General features: G+C 44.9%; 3 protein-coding genes across 5 annotated transcripts in view; 2 read left to right on the top strand and 1 right to left on the bottom strand.

Moving 5' to 3' along the window:
- aasdh (aminoadipate-semialdehyde dehydrogenase) overlaps nucleotides 1-6,516 on the top strand; it is an 8,737-nt gene extending 2,221 nt beyond the window's left edge. Inside the window, exons 7-14 of the mRNA XM_054789290.1 lie at nucleotides 27-199; nucleotides 949-1,189; nucleotides 1,529-1,641; nucleotides 1,897-2,521; nucleotides 2,604-2,767; nucleotides 2,830-2,955; nucleotides 3,035-3,166; nucleotides 4,370-6,516. Of these exons, the coding sequence (XP_054645265.1) occupies nucleotides 27-199; nucleotides 949-1,189; nucleotides 1,529-1,641; nucleotides 1,897-2,521; nucleotides 2,604-2,767; nucleotides 2,830-2,955; nucleotides 3,035-3,166; nucleotides 4,370-4,735 (1,940 nt within the window). The 3' untranslated portion in view covers nucleotides 4,736-6,516. The remainder of the gene's footprint in view (nucleotides 1-26; nucleotides 200-948; nucleotides 1,190-1,528; nucleotides 1,642-1,896; nucleotides 2,522-2,603; nucleotides 2,768-2,829; nucleotides 2,956-3,034; nucleotides 3,167-4,369) is intronic.
- On the bottom strand, nucleotides 4,835-24,165 carry cracd (capping protein inhibiting regulator of actin dynamics). 3 transcript variants are annotated; one of them, XM_054789289.1, is made up of 10 exons: nucleotides 23,903-23,973; nucleotides 19,715-19,853; nucleotides 10,476-10,647; nucleotides 9,926-10,061; nucleotides 9,474-9,629; nucleotides 9,196-9,402; nucleotides 6,947-9,119; nucleotides 6,602-6,786; nucleotides 6,369-6,531; nucleotides 4,835-5,903 (listed from the first exon to the last, which is right to left on the bottom strand). In XM_054789289.1, the coding sequence occupies exons 2-10, from the start codon at nucleotides 19,773-19,775 to the stop codon at nucleotides 5,743-5,745; spliced, it is 3,414 nt and encodes a 1,137-aa protein (XP_054645264.1). In that variant the 5' UTR covers nucleotides 19,776-19,853; nucleotides 23,903-23,973; the 3' UTR covers nucleotides 4,835-5,742. The 3 variants fall into 3 exon arrangements, with proteins under 3 accessions (XP_054645264.1, XP_054645262.1, XP_054645263.1); XM_054789287.1 differs by lacking the exon at nucleotides 19,715-19,853 and having other exon boundaries at nucleotides 10,476-10,650; nucleotides 23,903-24,165; XM_054789288.1 differs by lacking the exon at nucleotides 19,715-19,853 and having other exon boundaries at nucleotides 23,903-24,165.
- The window catches only part of chst14 (carbohydrate (N-acetylgalactosamine 4-0) sulfotransferase 14), a 5,303-nt gene continuing 2,648 nt past the window's right edge, over nucleotides 24,160-26,814 (top strand). Inside the window, exon 1 of the mRNA XM_054789293.1 lies at nucleotides 24,160-26,571. Within this exon, the coding sequence (XP_054645268.1) occupies nucleotides 26,281-26,571 (291 nt within the window). The 5' untranslated portion in view covers nucleotides 24,160-26,280. The remainder of the gene's footprint in view (nucleotides 26,572-26,814) is intronic.

Raw genomic sequence — 26,814 nt, 5'->3', positions numbered from 1 at the left:
GACGCTTTTAACGATGCTGGACGTAGGCGGAGAGGAGCGAGTGTGCCTCCTTGACCACGAGGAGTCTGTGGTGGCCGGGACAATGAGAGCCACCGGAGACTGGGTGGACGTCAGACACGGGCAGCTCTTCTACTTGGGGCGAAAAGACAGGGCCATCAAAAGGCACGGGAAACGTGTCAACCTGGACAACTTGCAGCAAGTAAACTCAATTTCTTTTTCGTAATCATCTCTTACAGTAAAAGTCGTGTCGTGTAAACTACTGATACTGTACACCATCTAAGCGTGACTATGAATGTATCAAAAATTAAATTCCCTTTTGATTGACACTGTCACAGATATGTTTTATTATCATTTATTACAAGTCATTACAATGTTTTAATCTAGTATTTATTCTAATTATTGTAGTTATTATATACTGTATGTATATTTATTATATTTTATTATTCTTGTAATTATTTGTTATGAGGTTTGCAGTGTCACGTAGTTCAATAAGGTATAATAATTGTATATAATAAAATTTAATTAAAATGTCATTTTAATAATACAAATCATTTCAATAAACACAATAATTAAAATGTATTGTTAAATGACTGACAATGACAATGACAATGTCAGTCAAGCAGTACCTAATGTTATATCCATTCATTATACTGTAATATTGATCGATATTGCTTATACTTTTATATCATGTATATAATTAATGAAAGTCATATACTTATAGCATATAAACATATAACACAAAAAATGTTTAAAAATAATTGCTTTATTAATTACATGTATTTTTTTTAGAATATACTAGAATAAAACTATTCATTAACAAGTAATTTTAAAATTGAAAGTTGAATAAAAACTTCCAGTGCTATCATGATGCAGTTATCGCAACAACTGAAATCCCAAATGTGTTTTTTGTTACAATGCTGTTGTTCGAGTCTTACCGCTTCATTCTAGCTGCTCCTGAGCCTGCCTGAGGTGGAGGCCTGCGCTGTGTGTCTGCATGAAGAAGCCTCCCGTCTGCTCGCCTTTGTCGTCACAGAGGTGTCTGCGGGCCGGAATCAGGCTCTACCCCCCTCCTCTGGGTGTAGAGGGGACCCGATGCGGCGCCTGCTGGAGCAGCTGACTCCACTGCTGCCCTCTTACGGTATTCCTGACACGGTGGTGCTCGTCCCGGCTTTGCCTCTGACTCCTCATGGTGATTATCAGTCATAAACTAAACATTTAATTCAATGAAATGTCCCTCTTTGTTTCTAAACTACATATTTTCAAACTAAATTTTAAGTAAGAGTTGGGAAATGTGAGCAGGTCAACAAGTAAATAAAAGTCAAACAGCTAAACACACATGCCCTAAAGATAGGAAAGTTGCTGATGCGCTTGCCTGCCAGGGGAACCTTACTCCATTCCCTTTCCACCAGGTATATAAATAAAGGTGTTGTAGTGCATATCATAAACATCCTTTATCAAAGTCTATGGCAGTCGAGCATGTCTTTAAAGTTCATGTGTGAGGCACATCATGTCTCTCGTTTGGCTGCAGGCAAAGTGGACATGCGGGCGCTTGTGAATATATACCAGAGGCAACGTTTCAATGCTGACCCTTCACATGTGGATGTCGCTGAACTTGAGCAAACTCTACGAACTTTATGGCAGGTACGACACATTTCCTCTTTTCCACTGCACGGTATTTACTTGGCTCAATTTGTTAATGAAGCGAAACTACTGCTGTTTGCTCATACATGGCTAGAAATGACAAAAAAAAGCACACATGCTAACATTACATTGCCCTGTTGCTTCAGTATTATACTCCATCGTCTCCACTTTGCTGCAGTGGCCCTCAGTCTCTTCTGGGATAAAATTAATCTCCTTACAGAAACACTCATGCTCCTGCACTGTTTCTCTCAACAGGACGCTCTCGGTCTTGAGTACAATTCAGCCTTTGACGAGGGGTCCAATTTCCTCTTCAGCGGAGGAGATTCCCTGAAGGCACTCCGACTGTGCGAGGACATCCTGGCTGCCACGGGAGCGAGCTCACCTCAGCTCGTGGAGGTCCTTCTCGATGGGACCTTCATCGACGTTCTCCGCCACCTCACCGAAAAACCTAGGCTTGACAACAGCCCCGAGGGCACCAAACGACGAGCTGAAACGGCGCTGGCTGCCCGGGCCAAGAGAGAACGCAGTTCAATATTCAGACCACATGGGGGAGCTGAAGAGCGGCAGACTGTAACAGTTCTTAGACGAGGTGGTGATTTTACAGAGATGAGCATCAGAAGAAGCATCCAGGCTGAGTCCACAGCTCTGTCCCTCAGTGTGAGCTGGTCCTCGGACACAGGCAGATGTGTGGACGCCTCCCCGGTGCTCCTCGTCCAGGAAGGACAAGATGGCATCAAAACAACCGTCTTCATCGGCTCTCACTCCCACAGGATGCAGGCTCTGGACCTGGACACTGGCAGCCTCCTGTGGGAGCGAGTCCTCGGGGGTCGAATTGAGGCGTCGGCCGCCGTGTCGCAGTGCGGACGCTTTGTGGTTGTAGGTCAGATCAACTTGTCGACGTCATCTCCAGTGATTGACCTCCATGCTGCTGAGCTCCTCTGGGTGTTATTTCTTCTCCTCAGGATGCTATGACGGTGGTGTGTACGTGCTGCACGCCTCCTCCGGGGAGACACGCTGGGTGTTTGAGACGGGAGACGCTGTGAAGAGCTCCGCCGCAGTCGACCCCCTGACGGCCCTGCTGATTGTGGGGTCTCACGATGGTTTCGTTTATGCCCTTAACCTGGAGGTGAGTCAGGAGGAGGTCATGTGCAGCATGCGCAAACTTTGATTGTTTTTTTGTTTGTTCAGCTCCTGCAGTGTGTTTGGAGGCGTCACTGTGGCGGCGGGGCTGTTTTCTCCTCCCCACACTTTGACCCCTCCCACCGACAACTTTATGTGGCGACGCTGGGCGGAAAACTGCTGTGTCTTCACCCAGTGAGTCAAAGCTGAACGCTACTTCACTTCGTTGTCATCATCAAACACTTAGCATCATGTGCATTTGTTGCCGTGGCAGGACAGCGGGGACGTGCTGTGGTCTCATAGTCGGAACGTCCCCTTCTTTTCCTCACCAAACTGCTCCTCGGGCGGCGTGGTGATCGGCTCGGTGGATGGAAACATCTGCTGCTTCAGTAACGTGGGCAAAGCGGTGAGAAGATGCTGTTGACACAAACCACTGCCAATACACACACCTGTAGATATCAGAGTCCAGTCTTTATTTTTTTTATGACAAACACATGACTTCCAATTTTTATTTATTTCTTTTGTGTAGGATGAAACCAAAACAAAGCATTAATTTAATCAAGTTTGGGACATTCAAAAAATGATTTAATTGGATAGGGACATAGTTCTATATGTGCCCTGCGATTGGCTGACGACCAGTCCAGGGTGTACCCTGCCTGTCGCCCGAAGTCAGCTGGGATAGGCTCCAGCATGCCCCGCGACCCTGAGGAGGAGAAGCGGTATAGAAAATGGAAGGATGGATGGATGGGACACAGTTGCGCCGTGCCTCGGCTGTGTAATACCTTTTCTGACCAGCTGAGGGCACCATGGACTACACATACTATCCATCCATCCATCCTTCAATCTATTTTCTATGCCGTTATCCTCGCTAGGTTCGCGGTGGTATGCTGGACGTCGGGCGAGAGGCGGTACACCCTGGACTGGTCGCCAGCCAATGGCAGGGCACATACTGTATCGACAATCATTCACCTCACATTCATACTTATGGACAATTTAGAGTCCCCAATTAACCTAACATGCAACCACTCACAGTGCGGCCCTACAGATAATATTTACATACTTTATAATATAGACATATACTTTTTTATCTGCTCAGACTGTGTTAATAATAATAATAATACAGTCTAATGGTATCCCGTTGTGATTTTTTAAAATCATTTTAATACATTTAAATGTAATAAATGTCCACAAAATGTAGTGTTTGTGTTTTGAGGTAAATTATATCTATTTTGGGACATCCATAAAAATGATTTAGTTGTGCCATTCTTCAATAGCTAAAATGTTTAATTCGCTTTTAAGATGAGACTTGCATTATAGTCTACAGATAATATGTACTTTATTATATAAACTTATTGACATAATTTGTATCTGCTCAGACTGTGTTAATAATAATGCAGCCTAATGGTATCCCATTTCAACTTTTAATAAATTTAAATTAATAAATTTCCCCCAAATTTTTAACATAAAATGTGGGAAAATTGAAGTGTGGTGGATCCTCTTTTTTTTTTATTTAAATTTGATGTGTTGCAAAAAAAAAAAAAAAAGATGAGAGTGTTTGAAAATGGGCTGAAGCTTTTTAATGTATTGCTTTTTTTGTTGTTTCTTTCAGCTTTGGCAGTTTCCAACCGAAGGTCCCGTCTTCTCGTCTCCGTGTGTCACAGCCGACCAGGAAAAGATTCTGTGCGGATCGCATGACGGCCGTCTGTACTGTTTGAACTCAGGCGACGGCTCTTTGCGTTGGACTTTCCAGACGGCAGGCAAAGTGTTCTCAAGTCCGTGCATGTTTGACGCGGGGAGACACGTGGGCGTGGCCTCCACAGAGGGTACCGTCTACATCCTGGACGGTCAAGATGGACACATGCTGAGCTCGTGGAAACTTCCTGGAGAGCTGTTCTCCTCCCTGGTGGTGTATGGACGCTCTGTTGTAGTTGGCTGCCGTAATGATTATGTGTATTGTTTAACACTGGAAACATAGCAGCATTATATCATAAAAGGTGTTTGTATATATTTATATATATATATATAAGTTTTTATCTGTAAAAATGAATTCCATCTAGGCACACAGAAGCAGCCAGCCAGTTCAGACATGATTTAATTACATTATTTATAACATTTTTCATCTCTTTAAGAATTTGTCTGCATGAATCTCTTTTTAAGTGGGACAAAAAAAAAGTGCAAATGATACCAAACATTTTGTTGTTACAAGTAACACTGCGTACACCACACTATTGTGCACGAGCATAGTTAGAAACAGAATGACAAAGTGACCAAGCTTTTTGTCTTACATACAATACATACTTACATACATACAGATCATTACACCAGTGAATGATGGGAGAGAAAGGCGGGTGTCACATTTATACAACAAAGTGATGGCCGACAAAGAAGGACTATCTACGTTTACAGAAAGCAGGAAGCTTAGCGAGAACCCCAAATCAAAATCCGGTTCTATCATCATGGCAGCTCGCTTTGTCACAGTCGTCACGGACACAGTGAACATTTTCAACGGCTCCTTTGCGAAAAAAAACACCACCATAACAACGGCGCTTCCGTCTGGATCAGGAAGCAGACTCGTCAGGGTGATGTTGCTGCTAGCCCTTATGGAGACACACCTTTTGTAACACTGGCAAGCTTCACCTCTTTAATCCGAGGACTTTCACATTGTGTTTCGTGAATTATTTACAATCCCAGTGCCGCGGTTGGCTACAAAATAATTGAAAAAATTGGCTCTTGCAGGGCATCTGCCATGTGATAGTTTTCATTCTGTGTTAGGACGTTAGCCGCATGCTTGCAACCTTTCTTTGTCATATATTTATATACTGTATATATAGTGTATTTCAATACTTGGATGCATCCAGTGTAGCTTTACAAAGTTGGGAATGACTTGTTCCACAGAGAGTGATGGGATCTTTTGTTGTGCAGTTAGTGTAGTCTCCATGCAGAGCCCAGTGCCAAGCTGGGGTGTGTGTGTGTGTGTGTGTGTTACTTGATGATCTGGGGACAGTCGCTCCAGGCTTTGGCCTTTCGTTTGGCCAGTGCCAGCCAGGCGGGCTCTGTGGACACCTGCGGGGAGTCGATGGAGGGGAAGCGCTTAGACACGTCCTTGACAGCAGGTGGCGATGGTGTGGAGTCTGCGATTTCAACTAGTAGTGAAGGGGAAACGTTAGTCACATGTTGAAAGCACATAGGCGACAGAAAACCAGTAAGAACTACAAAGGCTGTATCTCAAATTGAATACTTCCATTCTTACACTTCAATATGTATACTATGTACACTGCATACTTTGTTCCTGAGGGCACAATGCTGTCCCAAATAGATTATTGTCGATGTGCACATACTGGAAATGATGATCACAATATTTAATTTCATGTATTATTTAGCTTTTAATTATTAATTGCAATAGTCCCTCCCTTTCTACTAGGTAGCCAAAATGGTGACGATGAAGGGCGGTTAGACTCCATCACTGCACACTCACCATTTGGGGTTTGTTGAGTGCAACATCTGGGTGCTGATGGAGCGCTGCATTTTGCCGCACTTCTCAGTGTGACCGCACTTAAGTGTAAGTATGGAAGTGTGCCAGTTGAGACACAGCTTGTTTTTTGGCCTACCAGTGACCGAGCTGGGAAGAGTGTTTGCTTTTCTCAGTTGTTCTCTGCGCTCAAATCGTCCCAGGAGGCTGTCTGGTCTCTTGGGATCCTCCGGCGTCTGAGCTTTAGAACCTGGACTTCTGCTCCCGCTACCTTTGCTCTCCGTGGGGCTGGACAGGACAACCTGCCCACATTGAAAGAAGAATGAGGAGAACTGGTGGACCAAAACAGGTACCTTTAGGAGACCAACTCACACTCTCTCTGGCTTGTTTTTCAGCCAACTTGGCTTCCCGTTGGCTGCGACGCTCGTCACGGTTCTGCTGCTGCTCTCTGAAGCCCTTCTGCTTTTGCAGCGCCAGTGTGATCCACAAGGGCCCCGCCTCCTTCTCCTGGACCCTAGCGCTGTCCAGCGAGTGCCTGCTCTGTAGTGACGGCTTGTCTGCAGGACCAGGGGGAGACAGTGACAGCTAAGACTTTGTATGGTTTATCAACTGGACTGGTGAGACTGCAACTTTAAGACGGACCCTACTGTGAAGATTGTGGCATGAAATACAGTATTTGATCCCTACATTTCTAAACCTTGACAAAGTGACTCTGACCTCTCTTGATGAGCTCTGTTTTCCTGTCCGCCTTTTCCCTCCAGGGAATGTTGATGGACGGGAAAAAGGACCTCTTCTCCTTCGGCTCCTCCTCCCCTTGCATTTGGCTTTGGCCGCTCCGCTGCAACTGGGCCACCGCTGACGTCTGATTCTGGTTGGCCGAGTCTTCAGCCGCTGCCCTGTGCACCACAGCGGCACCGTGAGCCACTTTAGGTAACGGTGACGGAGGGGGCGTCGGAACGCCATCAGCAGGTTTTGGCGACGTGGGGGGTCTCCGGTAGAGAGTCGGCTTGGAAGGCACGCTTTCGCCTTCGCAGTGCGGCGTTGGGCAGGGGGACTTGCCCGACCCAGCCCGCAGCATGACGGGGGAAGCTGATGCAAGAGAGTACTTACCAAGGGCACCTTCTCTATGAGGCGAGGCTGGACTAGACTTGTCAGAAAAGACAGGAGAGGTGTCAGAGTCTGGCTCCATGGGGGTCAGAGGCGAAGGGACACCATCAAAGCTATCCCCAGCACTGTAGCGTTTCTTCCTTTTCTCCATGGACTGTTCGCTGTGGAATCGAAGAGAATAGTTGGTCCTCCTCAGCTTAATGCCAAAAGGTGAAGGCTTGTCCTCGCAGTCCAGACTCTGCCCATCGACCTCCAGTCTGCTTTCAGACTCTGCAGAGTCACTCCCATCCCTACTCTTGGATTCTGGCCCGTCAGGTTTGGCTCCTGGGCTGGGAACAAGGAAGGAGGGGAGGTCTTTGGCAAACACACATTCCTCTGACCCTCTTTCTACGATGCGGACGGTCTTACTGCCCTGAGGTTTACGGCTTATAGCCGGCGAGGCTGACGCAGACGCGTCAGACGACGTCGGTTCTTCTCCTGTGACTTTATCATCTGCGCTGAAACACTCAGAACTCCTGTTGGAATCTCCAAACTTCTTCTTTGCGGGGGTGATGGAGAACTTGGCGCTGGCAGACATGGTCTTTCTCAGGTGTGTGTGGGCGAACTCATGCTGGTCTTCATGGCTGACTTCATGTTGGTTCCTGCTGGGCTCCGGGTGCTCGTCGTACTTACCTTCCTCCACTCCTTTGAATATTTTGGATCTAATAGTCGCCCACTCCGCCAAGACGGCAGCACCTGAGGGATCTACACACAACGTGGACTCAGTGAGGGATTTAGTCTTGCCTGACTTGCGGTCCGGTGATGTCTTGCTCTTGGTGGGTGGCGGTGTTCCCTGGGTCTTTCTGTCCTCGCCAAGACCCAGGAGGGATTTGCAGGCGGTGTCCTTGATCTGGTCCAGATTGACAGCCGTCCCACACAGCTGGGCCCCCGTCACCAGGATGGCGGTGTGGGGTACATATGGAGAACTTTGCCGGTTGGGTGAGTCCGGTGCTTCAGATGGCTTGGTGCCTCCTCTTGGATCACCTACAGCACCACCATGGACGCTGGAGTAAGGAGTAACAGGCGTCAAGTTGACCTTCTGGAAGAGGATTTCTTTTTCTCCAGAGGACACTTGGAAAGAGAAAGGCCTCTGTCGCTCCTCCATCTCTCTCCAGCAAAGCTCCTCAGCTCTCCTCCTCCTCTCCTGGGAATCGGAGCATCCGTCAACATCTTGCGCCACAATCCTCTTCTGCTCCTGCTTTTGTTTTTCCTCAGCCTCCCGCAACCTCTTCTTCTCAGCTTCCTTCTTTTTCTTCATCTTCTCTTCCTCCCTCAGCTTCTCCAAACGTAGCCGCTCAGCCTCCATCTCCTGCTGCCTCCTCGCTTCCTCCTCCTGCTCCCGCCTCTTCCTCTCCTCTTCTTCCTTCCGTCTTTGCTCCTCATGCAGCCTCCTCATCTCCTCCTCCTCTCGCTGTCTGCGCTCCTCTTCCTTTCTCATCCTTCTCTCCTCCTCCTCTCTCCTCCTCTGAGCCTCCTCAAGAAGCCTCCTCTGTTCTTCCTCCTCTTGCCGTTGTTTTCGACACCTCTCCTCCTCGAGTCTCAGCTGCTCTGCTCTTTTCCTCTTCTCCTCCTCCTCCAGCTCTCTCTTCCTCTTTGCTTGCAGCCTTTCCTCCTCGAGCACTCTGTGTTTCTTAAGGGTTTCAAGGGATTCTTCCACAGAAGATCTGCGTTGTTGATCTGCAGAGACGCCTGCTGCTTCCAGATCCTCCTGCACCAAGCCAGGGATGGACACTTCTTGGAGGTCCTGGTGATGGGGAGGTATGATTAGAAAGGTTAAAAAGAGACACTACATAAATATAGCAAATATAGCTCTTCCTTACTTGAGTAAAGCGTCTATGCTTGCGTGAAACCCTCTGATTCTTGGGTTTGACAGACAGCTTATGCTTGGCAGCAGTGTTGTCCAGGAGAGGAACTGAATGTGGAACAGCGTCCAGGTTGACAGACTCGATGGTACCACTGGGCGGAAGAACTCTTTTGGACCTGGGGGACTTCACTGGGGTGCTATGTTGTCTTGCTTGAGGGGCCACCTGACACACACACTACATTACTTCAAAAGTCACTAACATAAAGCGTACTCAGGATAAAAACGATGACCTACCATTGGCTCCGCTTTTGCTGGCTCGGTCTCTACCTGTGCCATCACCCTCAGCGGGCTGCGGGGAACCTCCTCTTCATCTGAACTTCCCTCATCCCCCTCACTTCTCCTCAGAGAGGGGGGCTTCTGGCCAAACTTGATAGTCTGCGCAATCTGCTTCTGTACAAGAACAACAACGTAGCTTGTGGAGGACTGAAGAGATTTTAGATGTGGACTACTGAGTGAAACAGTGTTAATAAGACCAACATGGAGTAACATTATGCTGTATTGATGAATGTAATAATTCTATGGACAATTTACAGGCAGCATCACACCAGCAAGTAACCAAGTGCACTTTTAGAGGACGTCTTGGAAGTGGGAAAGCACCCCCCCCCCCCCCCCCATTGCTACAGTATTGTCATTGCCATGTGTGCTTAAGGACAACGAAGGAAAGAAGGCTTGCATTGATGCCTCACCTGCAGATTTTTAACTTTATCCGAGACATTTTCCTGGGACATGGTGGTGTGACACAGGCCGGCCTCCTGCACCGATTCCTCTGGGATAAAGATACTGTCGTGTGAGAGGGCTCGAGATCCAATGGGATTCAGTTCCCTGCAGAGGAATGGCAGCCTGTTCAGTTGTGCAACATAACCTTATAGTCTTTCATTCATGCAGTGTCGCCCCGTCAGTCGTTTTAAACACACACACACACACACACACACAAGCCACAATGCGCAGCTTTTTCTTTTACACATCAATTTAAGGCTAAAATCATCTCCAGTCTTTTATTAGCTGTCAGCGGAAGGCTTCAACCCTTTCCCAGAGTATTGCACAACTGCAGCTTTTTTATGAGACGTCTTGTGTCCACACTTTCATTTTTCGGAAAGGATCAATGGCAAGCCAAAGAAAATCACCTTTCATTCCATTGAAAGGTGAGACTCAAAGTGGTTCAAATGTGCAAACACAAGCTTTAATAATAACAATCAGATTGTGTTTCTTTCAAATAGGTGAAGAGGTGTCACGCACCTTAGACTTTGACTGGGCTCCTCCTCATCCGACACAATTCCATTGCACACTTCCCCCGTGGAAAAACTGGCCTTTAACTGCGGTCCATCAAGGCCACCTTCGGCCTCCCGCTTCTTCTTCTTTCCAAACAGACGTCTGAAGGGCTGGAACTTGCCCTGTCGCCTTGTCTTCTCTGCTGGCAAAGGAAGACACGTGATAACTGCAGCTCAGTGCAATCGTATAATCAATCTTTATATCTCCAGCGAGATAATGAGCAGGACGGTGGCCTCTGGGGCCGTGTTGACTGCGATGGATGGAATGAAATGTCGAGAAAGCAGACAGAATGAGGGGAAAATATAATATATGACCAGGAAGTAGAAGGGGAAAGCTAAACCCCATGCATAGGAACAGCGCCTTCAGCCACAGCAGCTTAAGACACCAAGCGGTGAAAGAGGCAATCATGATCAGCCACAGTGCTTTAGAAAGTCCATTCTGACCTGATCTGACTCTAAAATAATGGCTAACCTTCCTGTATGATATCAATGAATGACCTTATCACAAGCTATAAAACATGATGGTTAATAAGTAATAAAATAATAACTTTATGGACGCCTTTGATTGCGTTCCTGTGACAGGAAGTAACTTTTTGCCACCATCGTATTTTCCTCCTTCAGGTCATTTGCTATGTTTTTTTGGGTGAGGTTCTACAGCGCCACTCTACACCACTGTGCCGCCATGCAGTGACCTGACATGAAGGGCTCAAGCCAGTATCGCTTTCAGAGCTATTAGTAGCAACCGGTGTGGAGTTTCACTTGCTGTATCACGGGAAATGATGCGACTTCCTCGCGTTTAGGTGCATTGCTGGGAAGTTTATTTTCACTACGGTCACGACGGAAGCATCAAATTCTGCACAAATCGCCATCATGCATGCCACTGTCCATTTAGCGCAACAGCATGCAGTACTTTTAAATGAGGAAACAACCTGGACTCGTCTGACGTAGTGTTAGCATCGGTGCTAACACTACACCTTCGACGTTATATGCAGTGCTTTGCCGTTAATTCACGATCAGTTCTAACAAGATTTATATGCAGTAATCCCTCGTTCATCGCGGTTAATCAGTTCCAGACCTGGCCGTGATAAGTGAATTTCCACAAAGAAGGATTCCTTATTTACAAATGTAATATTTTTGTAGTTAGAGCATAGAAAATCAGTTTACAACTTTCTAAATTTGTATTTGTACTTTATTTATCCCACAGCGGGGAAATTCACTTGTTACAGCAGCAAGCAAGATACGCAAGTAAAGAGTACAGTGTAAAGAATGCATATTGACTACAACATGGTTCAGGTGGTGCAGGTGTTGACAGCGGTCGGTATGAAGGACCTGCGGAACCTCTCCTTCTTACACCGTGGGTGTAACAGTCTGCTGCTGAAGGAACTGCTAAGGGAACCCACAGTGTCATGTAGCGGGTGAGAGGTGTTGTCCATGATGGATGTCAGCTTAGCCAACATCCTTCTCTCCCCCACTTCCTCCACGGAGTCCAGAGGACCGTCCAGTACAGAGCTCGCTCTCCTGATCAGCCTATTGATCCTGCTCCTGTCCCTGTCCGTGCTGCCCCCTCTCCAGCAGCCCACAGCATAGAAGATGGCTGAGGCCACCACAGAGTCATAAAAGGTCCATAAAAGAGTCCTGCACACACCAAAGGACCTCAGTCTCCTCAGCAGGTGGAGGTGACTCTGGCCCTTCTTGTAGAGGGAGTGGGTGTTGACGGACCAGTCCAGTTTGTTGTTAAGGTGAACACCCAGGAATTTGTAGCTGTCTACCAACTCTATGTCCGCTCCCTGGATGTTCACCGGTGTGAAATGCGTTTTTAAACATTATTAGAGCCCTTTAGACACCCCTATAGTCATCATTACACTCATATTACCCAATATAGTAGACATAAGAGTAAATAATTAAATAATTTGTCATAAATAAGACTTGTGCTCGTGTGTGTCGCAATAAATGTCTTCCCTCGTTGGAGCTGAGTGCCGGGAGGACAGATAATAACGTTCAAAGTGGGGTTTTAACTTTGTGTGGGTTATGGCTGCAACAGTGGCCTGTGTTTTTATTAGGGATTATTATTATTATTATTTTTATTATTATTATTGTGCCTGTTGTGAGCTAATTCAAACCTGCAATAGAGACTTTCTTTGGTGATCAATTATGGCGCTCAGGTGTCTCAGCGAACATTACAGTGACATTACTGACACCTAGTAACCAGCGTATAATACCACATATCATTCACAGCGTCTTTTAATTCATCTTCTGAATGCCTTATATTTGTATGTTAGTTCATTTAGCCATTTCTATGCTTAAAAATGCTTTATTTAGGCAAAAAATACGTACAATTTGATTCAATATAATTTTTTTTTTTTTTTTTTTTTTACTAATAGGTCGTATTTAACCACAAAACTGCATGATTTATTAATTAATATACCGTAGTTTTTAAAAACCATGATAGAGTGAAAAAAATTGCAAAACTTGAACCACAAAGTGGCGAGCGACGACTGTACTTTGTTATTCCTGCTTATGCATTTTTAAAATAATAACCTATTTAATGACTCAACCATTAAAAACATGATACAATGATCAAAGGGTGAATAAAATAACAGGAATAAAACAGTACACAATAATAGTACATCTAGCATTATTGTTTGAATTGTTCTGCATTGCATAATTGTAATGTTTATTATTATAATAATTATAATAATCCTGATCAAAAGACCAGTTGAAAAACTGCGAGCATTTACGTTTTGCACTGTTGCATCTTAAGGAGGTTCCAAGTGGAGCTTCGAAATGTAAAAAGAAGAAATGAGAGTAAGAAAAAAAAAAATTGAGGAAGCAATTTATTGCAAACAGCCATTGAGATTAAATAGGCTGGTCATCAGCTGATCAAAAGTTTAAGACTACAGCCTTTAAAAGCCAAGAAATGTGGATTCAATGTCATTTTCTGTCAGGTATTCACACTGTCATGATCTCTTGATCAAAGTCATTGCTGCTGCGGTTGGACGCAGTAAGACAGTCATTTTAAGTTTCTTAAAAAAATCATGAGGGTTGTGGAACAAACAAGTCAATAGGTAAACTAAAAAAAAAAGTCATCGACCCTAAGCTGGAGGATCCGGTTGGCTTGTCTGTCAAGACACGGGACGATCCTGGGCTTGAATGAAGGTTGTTACTGGTTCCAATAGTCCAATAACCATCAGACGGCATCCGCGAGAAAAGGATTTTAAGAGCATAAATGTCTTTAAAGACCTTGTCTCCTTCAACGACACAAAATTGCCCATTTTGAATTTGTGCACCAAACAAGGTGGAAGACAGTTTTTATTCTCTGTTAAAAAAATGTTTTTAACCTTGACGGTCCTGATGGCTTCCAATGTTACTGACATGACAAGGAGATCCCGCCTGAGATGTTTTTCACACGGCACAGTGGCGGGGGGCGCCATCATGATCTGGGCTGCTTTTTCCTTCAATGGAACAATGGAGCTTCAGGTTGTGCAGGGGCGTCAAAAGGAAGCTGGCTATGTGGAGATGTTGCAGGGGGCATCCCTCATGACTGAAGGCCCTCGTCTGTCTGATTCGTCTGTCTGGTAGTAACTGGCTTTTTCCACAGGACAATGCTGCAGTTCACAATGCCTGCCTGACAAAAAACTTCTTCCAGAGGAATAACCTCACTCTTTTGGCACATCCTGCGTGTTCCTCTGATCTAATGTAACTCACCTGCTTCACACTGGCTGCTACGAGGCTCGAAGAGAGGACCTTCGGAATGGGAGTCGAGAGCGCTGACCGTTCGGCCAAAAGCCCGGACTGACGACGGAGCATTCAGCGCAGCAAGTGTACGTTTTACCAACGTACACTTGCGCAGCCGCACTGGCTGGCATCCGTTACACTAAATCCAATAGAGAACATTTGGGAATGGATGGCAAGGGAGGTTTACAAAAATGGACATCAGTCCCAGGGAGTGGACGCCCTCGGTGAAGCCATCTTCAACACCTGGAGCAATATACCCACTAGACTCCTGGAAACACTGGCATCAAGCATGCCCAAACCAGTTGGTGAGGTGATTAACGGTGGAGCTACTCATTACTGAGTGCTACTGACAACATTTTTTGTTCTGGTTCGGAGAGGTTTTTGTTATTTTTTTGAGCGATGGTCTTAAACTTTTGATAGGCTGGTGAACAGCCTAATTCAGTTTAATGGTTGTTTGAAATAAATTGCTTATTCAAAACATTTTTGTCTCACTCCCATTTTTGCTTTTTCCATGCTGAAGTTCTACTTCGAACCTCCTTAAAATCCAGCAGTGCAAAATGTAAAGTCTTGCAATTTTTCAACTGGTCTCAATATTTTCACCAGGAGTGCATAAAGCATTATGGTCTATACAGTATATATTTAAAAAATTAAGCATTTAAGAATCTCCATTCTTATATACTAAAGAGCTTAACAATGAACGTAATAGTTGTTTTATTAAAAAATTTTAAAAAATTTAAGTGTGGCCCAATTTTTTGTTTAATTTTTCATTTAATGTAACTATTATAATTAGCATGTCGAGGAAAATATCATTATTATATTATTATAGAATAATATGATAACATTATAAAGCCATAGAAAAAATGATTAGACCACTCTTGTTTCTTCAGCCTGGTACAACTAAAAGTACATTTGTTTGGACAAATATAATAATGATAACAAATACAGCTCATAAGAGTTGAATTGTTGTTGGCCACACAGTCAGGAGATCGGGAAGACCTGGGTTTGAATCTCCATTGGGTATTTCTTTGTGGAGTTTGCATGTTCTCCCCGTGTGTGTGTGGGTTTTCTCCGGGTACTCCGGTTTCCTCCCACATTCCAAAAACATGCACGTTAGGTTAATTGGAGACTCTAAATTGTCCATAGGTATGAATGTGAGGGTGAATGGTTGTTGGTCTACAAGTATATGTGCCCTGCGATTGGCTGGCGACCAGTCCAGGGTGTACCCCGCCTCTCGCCCAAAGTCAGCTGGAATAGGCTCCAGCATACCCCCGCGACCCTAATGAGGACAAGCGGCATAGAAAATGGATGGATGGAAATGATCAATTTTCTTGATAATAACCAAAATCACATACGTCCTTCCATAAATAGCTCTAGCATTGTACTGCCAAAAAATTGTGAACTCTTGTTGTCATTGTTCTGTTTGTCCAAACAAAGGTACCTTTAGTGGTATCAGGCATTAAAATGGACAAGAAACTGAAGAAACAATGGTGGTTTAGTAATTTTTTCCATGACTGTATAATATTCAAACCCACACAATTGTTATCATTATTATATTAGCCTATCGATGGTTGATAAACTGTGAAACGTGTGTTTCTACAGTACACTTGCAACTGATATGGATGGCAGGTTCAGTACTGTCAGACCAGCTCCCACCCTTGTCTGCGAGTGGCAACCCTGATGCCTGGTTGCCCTGCAGCATGCTCCCTCTTTCTCGTCCAGGATTTCTCCTTTGATACAAAGCCCGTAATGCAGTGCCGAGGGCCTGCTCACACACTCATGCGTGAAACAAGACAAGACGTCTTTTCATCCACAGTGTAGAATGATTCTACGGCAGCAGTGAAAACAGTCCCCTCACGGCGACCACTCAGTGGTTTGAGCCCTCCAGCCTCCTGCTGGTTTCTCACGCCGGCCGGCCATCTGATCGGTGAATCAGGTGAATGCTGAACTGGCCGCGAGCAGCAGGAGGCTTTCAGATGTAAAGGCTGCTCATTGATGGGACAGTCAGCAAAAATGAGTCGTCAAGTAATCTAGGCTCTGAAAGCGGCCTGTGACTTGAGAGCCTCTCGTTTGATTCCCATAGCCATTGGCTCTCAATTGCATCCTTAATTGCTCCCCTGGCACTGGAAAGCTTCCCACTGCTGCAGTGTGTCACTAATGCTGTGTTTACTGTTGAAATGAGTTGAACACAAGTCAAAAATGTATTCATCACAATATGAACGTCTTTTCTGTAGCGCTAGCAACAGTGTGTATTAACTACGTCAACAACAACAACATAGATACGTCGAGCTGGATTAAGTCACTTTCAAACCAGCTGCTGACGATGAGCTCAGCTCCAGGTTGCTAACCAGCTAACACGACACATATTTAATGTTAAGATTGATGCAAAACAATCACGTCTCGTTAAGAAGGAAGCACACCACCAGAGAACCACACCATGCACTTCTTAAAGGGACAGTGACCATAAATTATTCAAGGATCCTGGAACATAGTTTTGAACACTGTCTCTTTAAGACGTCGATACATATAATCACGCTTGCTTTTTTTTGTTGTTGTTGTTGTAGTTGTTTTGGTCCTTTTTACCTGGGCTTTTGGATTCGGTTACCTCTAAATGCATGCCATGCTCAGTCTCTGTGGCGCCTGTCGCCATGGTCGCTGCACACCTTGGCTGTGGTGAGGAAAAAGGGACGCACGTGAACATGAGGGGAAGGTCTGAACACTGCCAAATGAAGCAGTAAGGCAATACAGGAAGTGTCATATTATGAACGATATGTCATTGTTTTATGGACTCCTCCATAAAGATAAAGCAATAACCCTTTAATTGCTTTTCATAAGTGCACAGGAAGCAACGTATGAAGCCGTGCATTGCTTCTAGAACAGGAGTGAGCAAAGTACGGCCCGTGGGCCACATACGGATCGTTCTGTCGTTTGACCCGGCCCACCCGACAAGATTGTGGCGGGAGCTCTTTCTATTTTTGCGGGACTTTGTCTTCTCACAATTAACCATTGTTAAAACCCTTTGATAAAGATGTGACTTCAACGCCTTCGTGTGGTTCAAATAGCATAGTTTCCCAACGGAGCACAGTAGCAGTTGGCAGAATACTTGCCGTTCTATCAACAGGTCAGTTATTTCACGCATATCACTGCATTCCCATCTGGAATCGAATAAGTCATGTAAAATGCCAAGATGGTGACTACTGTCAACACACCTCTGAGAACCGAAACCTAACAGCAACAATGAAATGCATCAATATCATCAATTTAAGTCCATTTTTAGTACAAGTCAGAACTTATACTGAAACCATACCTAAATTCACATTGCTTAGATCAAGCATGCGTTTCTTCCCTTTCTAAGATTTTTACAACGTTGAATTTCACTTCCATTCTTCCATGGCTTTCCTTTTCTTTGACCCCCTGCCAACAGAAGAGTCTTTATGCTTGGGAGACATCATGACGAAGGGCAAAAAGTTAACAAAATTGAACAAAAGCAATGTTGTCCTTCCTTAGTGCAACTATGTGACAGCTGCGTATTCTTCCGCCGCACGCATGTCACTAGTTCTCCAGCGAGTCTCTACATGCTGTATGTATCCACGAGAACGCGATGGGATGAGAGTTTAACAATGTTAAGGAAAGTACAATGAAAAAATGTGACTGGGCAAGCAAACTCAATGGAGGTGCGTTTTGAAATATGTATTGTCCCACGAATGGACGCTAAACAATATTATTATCAACATTTTTTGCGACCAAAATAAACCAATGTTCTATTACATTATAATAATAATAATATATTAATAATAATACACGTTTCCTTTAATGTGTCATCTTTCACTCGGTAAAGTTGTCGAATCGGCGTTGTGACATGTATTTTCTCACAGGCAATTCGTACGGTCTGTCGAACATTTGCAGCATTTCTTGAAATGTTAGCTTTTCAATAGGAGTGTCAGCATTCATCGTTCCAGCTTGTAGTTGAACAATGCCAGCTCATTGTTTTTGTCTTATCCACTTGTCTTTGTCTGTTTACGTCAGGGCTGTCCAGCTGTCCTTTGGTATTTATTATTTAAAAAAATTAGTTATTGGTATCAACATTTAGTATCAGTATCAACATTTAGGTGCTCCGATCAGTGTTTAATGTTGCCGATTCCGATACCAATCATCCAGGCCAGATAATTTTTTCATGGGACCCAGAATTCCTGCACCCCTGCTACTGGCTATATGATATGAAAAAAGGAACCATAAAATCACCTTGATTTAGACAAAAACATATTTGACTCACTTTTTGAAGAGATCATATATCATTGGTGAAACGTGCAGAGGATGACAGGCCTTCTCTAAGGATACTTCGCATGCGAGAGTACATTGGTGGAACTTCCAGGCAAGTGACAGAGACTCTGCCAACTCTATGTCTTCCAGTGCTGAGAAAGGCTCGACGTCTCGTGCGGTGAATTCAGTTACTTTTCTGGTTGATAGCTTAGCTTAGCTTAGCTTAGCTTAGCTTTCTGACAGTCACGCACATACGCGCGAGTGCTAGCCAAATGGCTACATTAGCTGCCGTATGACTGATGATCACGCCGTGACCCTGGAAAACCCGTTTGTTTTTCAAATGTCGCATTGACGTTTTTTAGCTTGTGATATTTTCTTGCATGTTTTTCTTCATCAACTCAAACAGAACAAGTTAAACTTAATTTTAAGATGCACATTGTTTAGAAAATCACTTTAATACCTTTTTAAGTAATTTACAGTATAGGAGTGCATCATAACCACAAAACGTCGTAAGACGAGAAGTTATAAACTGAGGACCTCCTGTACTTGATCATTTTTAAATGGCCCAGCCCGTCTGTCACTTTTAAAAACCAAAAGTAGTCCCCAGAGCCCAAAAGTTTGCCCACCCCTATTCTAGAACATGGTCTCGTCCACCCAATTGCTTCCAGCCAAAAACAAACAAATGTCCTTCATGTGCCACCACAAGAATACCAGAGAACATGAGCCACTTCTGAGCGAGTCTGGGAAAACCCTGCTGCCTCCAGTGGGATCAGCTTGTTGTGGGCTTTCTTCCTGTGTCTCTCTCAGAAATGTCCCATCCCAGAGAGATTCTTTGTCCTTGCATTCATAGCAGGACATGGAGCCAACAGGCGTGTGTTCTGTTGTTGATGACGGAGGACACATTTTGGGTGAGCGGCGCTATAGATGAGATGAAAGAAGCACGAGGAGCAGCCATGTGCTCGACACAAGCAGAGGACGGAAGGGCGGACAGATGCGTTACAAGTCTGGCTCTGGCGTGTCACCATGCTGCAATACAGGCGCTTTCAAAGCGACCCCCGGGCGGCTCAAACATGGCATCACAGCGCTGCGCCAGAGTAGCTCCAGTGGTCCTATGGCATGGCTGAGTGTTGCAACGGCATGGCCGAGTGCCATGACCACCAGCAAAGAACAGCGGCTTTGCTGACAGAGCAGACGGATGAGCGTGTCACAGTTTACCTATTTGGGCTGCACAGCTCGACAGCGCTGCACACCACTGCAGTAAAACCTTAGGAAACATGGATGTGTTTTTGGTTTTTTTTTGGCACCAAGATCGTTTTACCCCTGAGGAAGGCCTCTGCTGCCTCAGCGACGGCGGCTTGGGAAAGAAACGGTGACAAATAAAGTAGAGAACAAAGACAAAACAGAACGTTTGATTTTGTTGGTTTATCAACATGTCACATGGAACATGATTGTGGCGTGAAGGGTGGCATGAAGGGGGTGGGTGAGGTGATGAGAACAAAAACCTAGCATGACAAACAACAGCCCCTTTCACACTGAGTGTAAAAGCAGGCTTTTCTATGCTGCTCTTCCACTCTGCAGGTCTTATGACAGCCGTAACAGAGGCGGGACGCTGCCACTTGGGTGTTACGCAACGTCAGGACAGGGGAGTTTTAACACCTGACACTCATGTCTCCTGCCGTGTTGTGTTGAAAGCAATTGCTGCTTTCTGCTCTATTTAACTTGCTAATTTTCATTTTTTATTCATGCCAAGCACATTTTGTCTTGTAATCCTTACAGTGTTCATGTTGGAGAAATGTCCTTTCCTAGTAGGCACTTTTTCGCTCCTCGTTTGCCGTGCTAATAGCCTAGTGGGCGTGGCGTTAGTAATTATGCTAATATTTCTATTGATCAGTGGGGCAGTTATGCTTGAGCCTTTTGAACTCTACCTAGCAACAAGAGACAAGCAAATGTGACGTCACCAGAAAGTATGTAAGTTACTACATCTGCTGGATAAATGTTATTTGAATATTACAATGAACCAGTAATTATTAATGTAGTATTTATAATGGAACAGAAATTTCAATGAAGAAATCCATCATATGGTAAGACTGTAGTGCTACTGCTGTGTAGCCTACTTGAGTGGTTGCTTAGAAAAAATGGCATTGGTTGTAACACTTCGTGCCAGTCTCTCTGCCTCTCTGAAGTTTTCAGAAGCCTCGGGTCTCCATGGCAACCTGTTTGCAGCAGGCAGAGGATGAGGATGCTTCACCGAATCAACTCACACGTCTTGTCACGCTCAGACGGGACCGAAATAGTTGGCTTGGCACGCATATGCGCAACCAATGCTCGATCCTCATGTCGAGCCTTTTGGCACCATCGACGCGCTCCCGTTAAGTGCTGCTATGTGAAAAGTGTTGGCATATTTACGGAGAATTAGTAACAGGAATGCGCGGTGATGATGCATCAGCACCTTCTTGGCACGCTGGGAGAACTTAATCACTTCAAGATTGTTTACATGGTTTCTTTAACCCGTTACTAGGTGAGGAACCATATCTGGTAGTTACACATTGTGGCAAGCAAGAGGCAAGTGCAATCTTTTAAGCAAGGGTGGCGTGTTGTAGCTTAGCTGTAGCAGCAGCAGGTTTTTCAGCTAAAATAATTAGCATTAAAGAACAGCATTGATATTTTTGTTTTGTTTGTCCAAAGCAATGGAGCACCGAAGATGCTAATATGGACATTTGTCATCGTATCACAGTTAAAAGTCCTGCTTAAAGGAAAGACCAGAGACCACACACACTTCTGTCACGAATGCAGGCAAGATGCTGCAAGGTGTTTGTGGTATTTCCGCATGTCCACCAGAGGGGTTGAGGAGTGGACAGACAATAGATTTTTCGGCATGCGGCGTGCAGCCTATCACATGACATTATATTTTCCACTCTGTGGTTAAGTAGAGCGCTCAAGTGTGCACGGAACAGCCTCCAGACTGAGCGTCCCCCTCCAAACACGTCTTGACCAAATTAGCAAGTGACGGCTTTGTAGGCAAAATAACGCACATGAAGAGACGACAGTGGTGATCTTTATGTTCGTTTTAGTATTAAAAAAAAGCCTTCTTACCGTCCAGCAGTGGTTCTGTGTGCAAGGCTATCTGGCAGTGTGAGTGTGTGTTCCACCTGCCTGCTGTCACTGTGCACCTCGGGCATTACCTGGAGTCAGGTATCACATGCAGTGACGCTTAGCAGTGTGTGAGGCTGCACCATACAGTGGCAACATCTCTTCATATTCTCACAAACGAAAAAGTCATGTACAGTCAGCTGATTTTTTTTTTTTTGTGCATGTCTCTGATAGTGCTGCTGTGCTGAGGAGGCACAAAGTGACACTTTGTGTCCCAGCTGGAGAGCCAGCGCGGGAGAACAGAGGGGCATTCATCGTTGCAATTGGCTGATGCGCACAGAGCCTATCATTGTGGCCTAACAGTAGGCATACTGGCACATGTGTGCTGATAGTCTTTTATGATGTGGTGCACCACACAGCTCCTTAGCACAACTACTGGCCACACACGCACGCACACGGGAAGCTGCAAGCATCAATGTTGCAGGAGTACATCGTACATCCGTGCAGTGACCCTCAGCACATGTTCCTTGTCACAATTTCCTACTAAACATTATGACAACTTTAGAAGATTTTTGTTACATATGGAAACAACAATACTTCCCTATCTCCCCGTATGGTGGCCAGGTGTGTTTATTTACTCAACAGCAGAGTGTCCGGTGTTTATTAGAGAAAAAGCCTCCATTTTGTATTCCTGCCCGATATATCGCTCGATATGTTTTTCCAATTCTTTTCAGTCGAATATTGAAATGTTGAGCCAACGGCAACACTTTCTCTTCAAACTTCAGCTTTACAGATGTCATGTCTGCTCCGTGTGTTGCAGTAATGACTTCCAAGATGTCACACGGCGGTATTAGATTTCAAAGGCAAGTGTTTGTTTTTTGGTGATGGTTAAATTGGTGGTGCTTATTTCAGGTGAGGCATTTATTTGTTCCTGTGCCCGGGAAGCTAATTGGGGCGCAACCTCTGATAGAGCTGGAGGCCACTACGATGAAAAGACCCAAAAAGACCAAGGCTGTAAAATGCAAAAGTATAAGTATGGAAGTGTGCAAATTCAGACACAGCCCAACATTTTTGTTTAATGGCTTTCAAATGTTTTAGAATTCCGTGTCAAGGGCAAAAAAAACTACTGATTATGAACAATATCCAATCTAAGATGCTTGAGGTGGCTAATATCATTTCAACACACAATGAAAGGCTCACTTTCATAAGGCTTGCAGGCCTTATTCTCTGCAACAGCACACACACACACACACACACACACACACACACACACACAAGTGGACCACATGTGATAACAGCTGCACTCCCACATTGATTTCAAAACCACACTAAACATTTTGAGACGTCAAAATGCATATTTGTCTAGGAAACAACATTTTATTATTTTTTGGCTCTGAAGACAACAGCCCTGTCTATTCAGGAGATCAATATCAATGAATGATACCAATTACCTGGACTGTGGCGTAAACAACACGCCGGGCTACTGTATGAGAATGGAACCAGCAGGTTTATCAGCCTGCAAGAAAACAAACACTTGCGCTGTAGGATTCATGTCACAACAATCGGTGCAAAGATTACATAACTAGATCATAACAATGCAAGCTAAATACAGACTAGCTTGCCCATGATAGGGCCATAAATACAACATCAGCAACCTGCATTTCAAATGCACATTCAAATACCATCAAGAACCCTGTGGCTCATAGCTAGTATGCACCCCCCAACACCACCCAACAAGATGACAGTAATGCAGAATTAATGCAAAGGCTTTAAAACAATCTAAAAACACTCAGTAAAGCAAATGTCATTTTCTGCATTCTGTAGGGTGGCGGTGGAGCGATGCGGGGGGGGGGAGGGTCACCGGCCTTCAAAACCCTCCTCTCTTGGCATGCTATCTCCAAAATGATGCATTGTCTTGCATCGAGCTTGCAGGACAACACAGCGGCTCGTCAATAGGCACCCTTAAGGGCAGATTAGCGGATGTGAGCCCCGCGTGGAGGGCCTATATCCGACGAGAAGGGACACGGAGAACAAAGAACGTGGCCCCGTGCGTTTCTCTACATTCAGTGGCGTTCACTGTGTAACGTGATGATTAAAAACCCGCGATGGGTTACAACCAGGCCCGCTTATGGGCGTTTGCGCATTTTGGGCTTCCGAGCGAATTTCCACGCTGCGCTGCGCACCCGCGACGGCATGACTGCGTGAGTGGGGAGGATGGAGGTGATGACCAGTGCGGGTCGGTGAGGGATGAGATGCGGTGACAAGGTCATGGTGGACGGACAAATAGCGGGGTGCGAAAATGAAAAGACTCACGGTGATGAGGCGGTTCCCTCCTCCTGGTCTCCACCGAGGTGGTCCCTTCGTCGCTTTTGTGCCGCTGATGAAGATGAGGAGGATGAGGATGGCGCGCGTGCCAGACAGAAAGAAGCAGCACGCACAGCTGCACGCGCCTGAAGGAGGGAGGGAGGGCGTGGCGGCACGAGGGAAACAGAAAAGAGAAGTGGTGCGGGGGGGGTGTCACTGTAAGAGCTTGATCATTTCCATCCATCCATTTTCTATGCCGTTTCTCCTCATTAGGGTCGCGGGGGCATGCTGGAGCCTATCCCAGCTGACTTCAGGCGACAGGCGGGGTACACCCTGCATCACACAAAAATACGTGAGCATTACACAATATCTCTAATGCTAATTTACATAAATTTAAGACTTATACAATCGGAAACATTATGCTAATTAGCATAATACATGGTAATTGCACAATAAGTAACATTATGCTAATTAGCATTTAAGTGCATGCTTGTCTCACCTCAAGACCACACCGGATGTCTCATGAACAAGGTCTAGTCTGCAGTTTTTTTGGCCAAGCCTATTGTTGGTCTAAGGCAGTGGTTCTCAATTATTTTCTGTCATGCCACCCCTAAGGGACAGGAATGTTTTCACGCCCCCTTTGACCCCCCACGATTTGAAATACTATTGAGAAACTGATGATCTGTACTGTACAGACTAAACTTGAAACAAACCAGGAAAATGCAAGAAAATGGAGAGCTGTGAAGCATACTAGTGTACTCAAGAGTCAAATTGCATGTTGTGTATGATACATTTGTACACGTTGGTAGGTCTGCCCCTTTATTTGGAGAAGCACTGGTCTAAGGTCTGAGTCAAGTCTCAAGTATTTGAGCTTGGGTCTAACCCCAAGTTGCAAGTCTTTCAGTAGAGTTACATCGTGACTCTTTGGCTCTAATCAGGAGTCGATTTAAGTCCTGAGTCTGAATCAGTTGATACTGTGAATCCAGGCCCACACTAGTACTGAATATACTTAGTGTATATACTGAGTGTACTTTTGACTTTGTGGAATATTTGGTTGATTTAAGTCCTGGGTCTAGTCTGCAGTGATTTGGTTCAAGTATATTCGTGGGCTCAAGTCAGGCCTGAGTCAAGTCTCAAGACTTTGAGCTCAGATCTAAGCTCAATTTGCAAGTCATTTGGATTCAGTTTAGTTTCTGAGTGAAAGATCAAGTAAACCTTGATTCCTTGTCCGGAGTCAGAGTCAGGACTTAAGTCTGAGTCAGTTCCCTGAAATAAATCCAGGCCCAGTTTCTAGTACTGGATATGGGTCTCAATTTTCAAGCTTGTGTTCTTGCTTCAGTCTGATTCCAGTCATAGACATCTTGTCAATCATGAAAAAAGTTGCAAGTCTTGCAAGGTTATTTTGACGAGTAATGTTTCCCTATTGTTGTATTTGTTACTATTACACTAGGCGGCAGTTATTTTTAACAACTCAGAGTAGCACCACTGATTGTACAACACATTCAGGTTAGGCACCTATGATTGTGATTGTGCATGACAAATTGTGGTTTGAGGTTGACGACGCAATAGCTGGGATGTAAATGTTCAACTCCTAACTAGCCCACAGGGTGAATGATCAAAATGAAATAGTCTGTTGTGTTTTTACAGTAACAATGCTTTTAGCCCACAGTGACAATGTAACTGCGTTAGATTTGGGGTCTCAAAAACACAATATGGAAATAAGGAAGAAAAAAAACAGCAGTAAAAGTGTGAGGTGCTGCAGGCGGTGTGAAAAGATTAAAAGATTACCAATGGAATCTGCCACAAACCATGCTAATAGGCTTTAAACTCATAGAGGAAAAGTGAATACATATGCGACTGGAGCCTTGAGGGACGCGATAAAATGTACATGTACGTAGAATAAGTCAAGATAAATAATAAAATAGAAATAGAAAATGAAACAGAATTTCATACGGCATTTCTTTCACAAAGAAACAAACTGAATGTGTTCTACTCTGACCGTTCAAATATTTTCTTTATTTTGAAATTACAAACCGGATATTTTCCTTTTTTGAAGTATGGAATTGGTTTGTTGGAATGGCAGTGTAATGGAACATTGCAGGGATGTACGTGTCAATGTGGTTAAGGCTTTACTCTCAGTCGTAGATTTGGATAAGGGTATTTAACGTAGCTCAAATGTTTGTTGAGGTGTGTGCTTTAGCGGGGTTTTATTTTGAAGTTCCGACTTGAAGCGGCCCGTCTACAGTTGTATTTCGGGGAACTGAGTTAACAATGTGTACGTGGTAGCTATAGTCATAACTTCTTTCTGGACCTTGCGGAGTTTTAACAGTTTTAACATCAAAAAGACGGACTACAAGCAGTAAAAGCAACCAGGCCGGAATTCCACGATGGCTCCTCGTGGACAGGAGTCGGTGAAAAGAAGCGGCGGAGTTCGTGGCGGCTCGGTTCTAAACTTTCGGGGGACGGCGAGCCCGAGCTCGGTTCGTCGCAGCTCCGCTGTGCTGCCGTCGGTGCTGACGTTTCTGGTTATCGTAGCATCCGGAGGCCTGCTGGTAATGATCGAGAAAGGAATGCTCAACGGCGTGGAGACGCCTCCACCCCGGGGGAGCAGCAAAAGGCTGAATTTCATCCGGCAGACGGGGCAACACGACCGTGCTGCTGTGGACGGGGAGTCCCAGGTACTGTAGGCTTGAAGCAAGGCGGCGTTAAGGTTGTCTTGTGTATTTAACAACATGCACCGCTAGCTATACGACACTTTGTTGCTAAGGCACACAAACACTCAGTGGCCACATTATAGTAGGCTACTTCTCTTGCAAACTGTTGAAAAATCAAAAGTGTATTTGGAAGGTTCAAAAGTCTAATCAAATCTATTAGAGATGGTGAAGATGATGAGCAAGTCTTACTGTGAAGTACTACATAAC

This window comes from Dunckerocampus dactyliophorus, chromosome 10, assembly GCF_027744805.1.
Source record: "Dunckerocampus dactyliophorus isolate RoL2022-P2 chromosome 10, RoL_Ddac_1.1, whole genome shotgun sequence".
NCBI classification, from domain to species: Eukaryota; Metazoa; Chordata; class Actinopteri; order Syngnathiformes; family Syngnathidae; genus Dunckerocampus; species Dunckerocampus dactyliophorus.
The sequence above is the reverse complement of the archived record's forward strand: the minus strand, read 5'-3'. Positions and strand labels throughout refer to the sequence as shown.

Bases quoted from the DNA above. Each gene is read 5' to 3' on its own strand.
- cracd (XM_054789287.1), bottom strand. From the start codon at position 24,137: ATGGATGGAAATGATCAAGCTCTTACAGTGACACCCCCCCCGCACCAC. The intron at 9,403-9,473 runs GTAGGTCATCGT...TGTGTGTGTCAG, and splicing joins CAGCAAAAGCGGAGCCAATG to GTGGCCCCTCAAGCAAGACA. The intron at 9,120-9,195 runs GTAAGGAAGAGC...CCCCATCACCAG, and splicing joins AGCATAGACGCTTTACTCAA to GACCTCCAAGAAGTGTCCAT.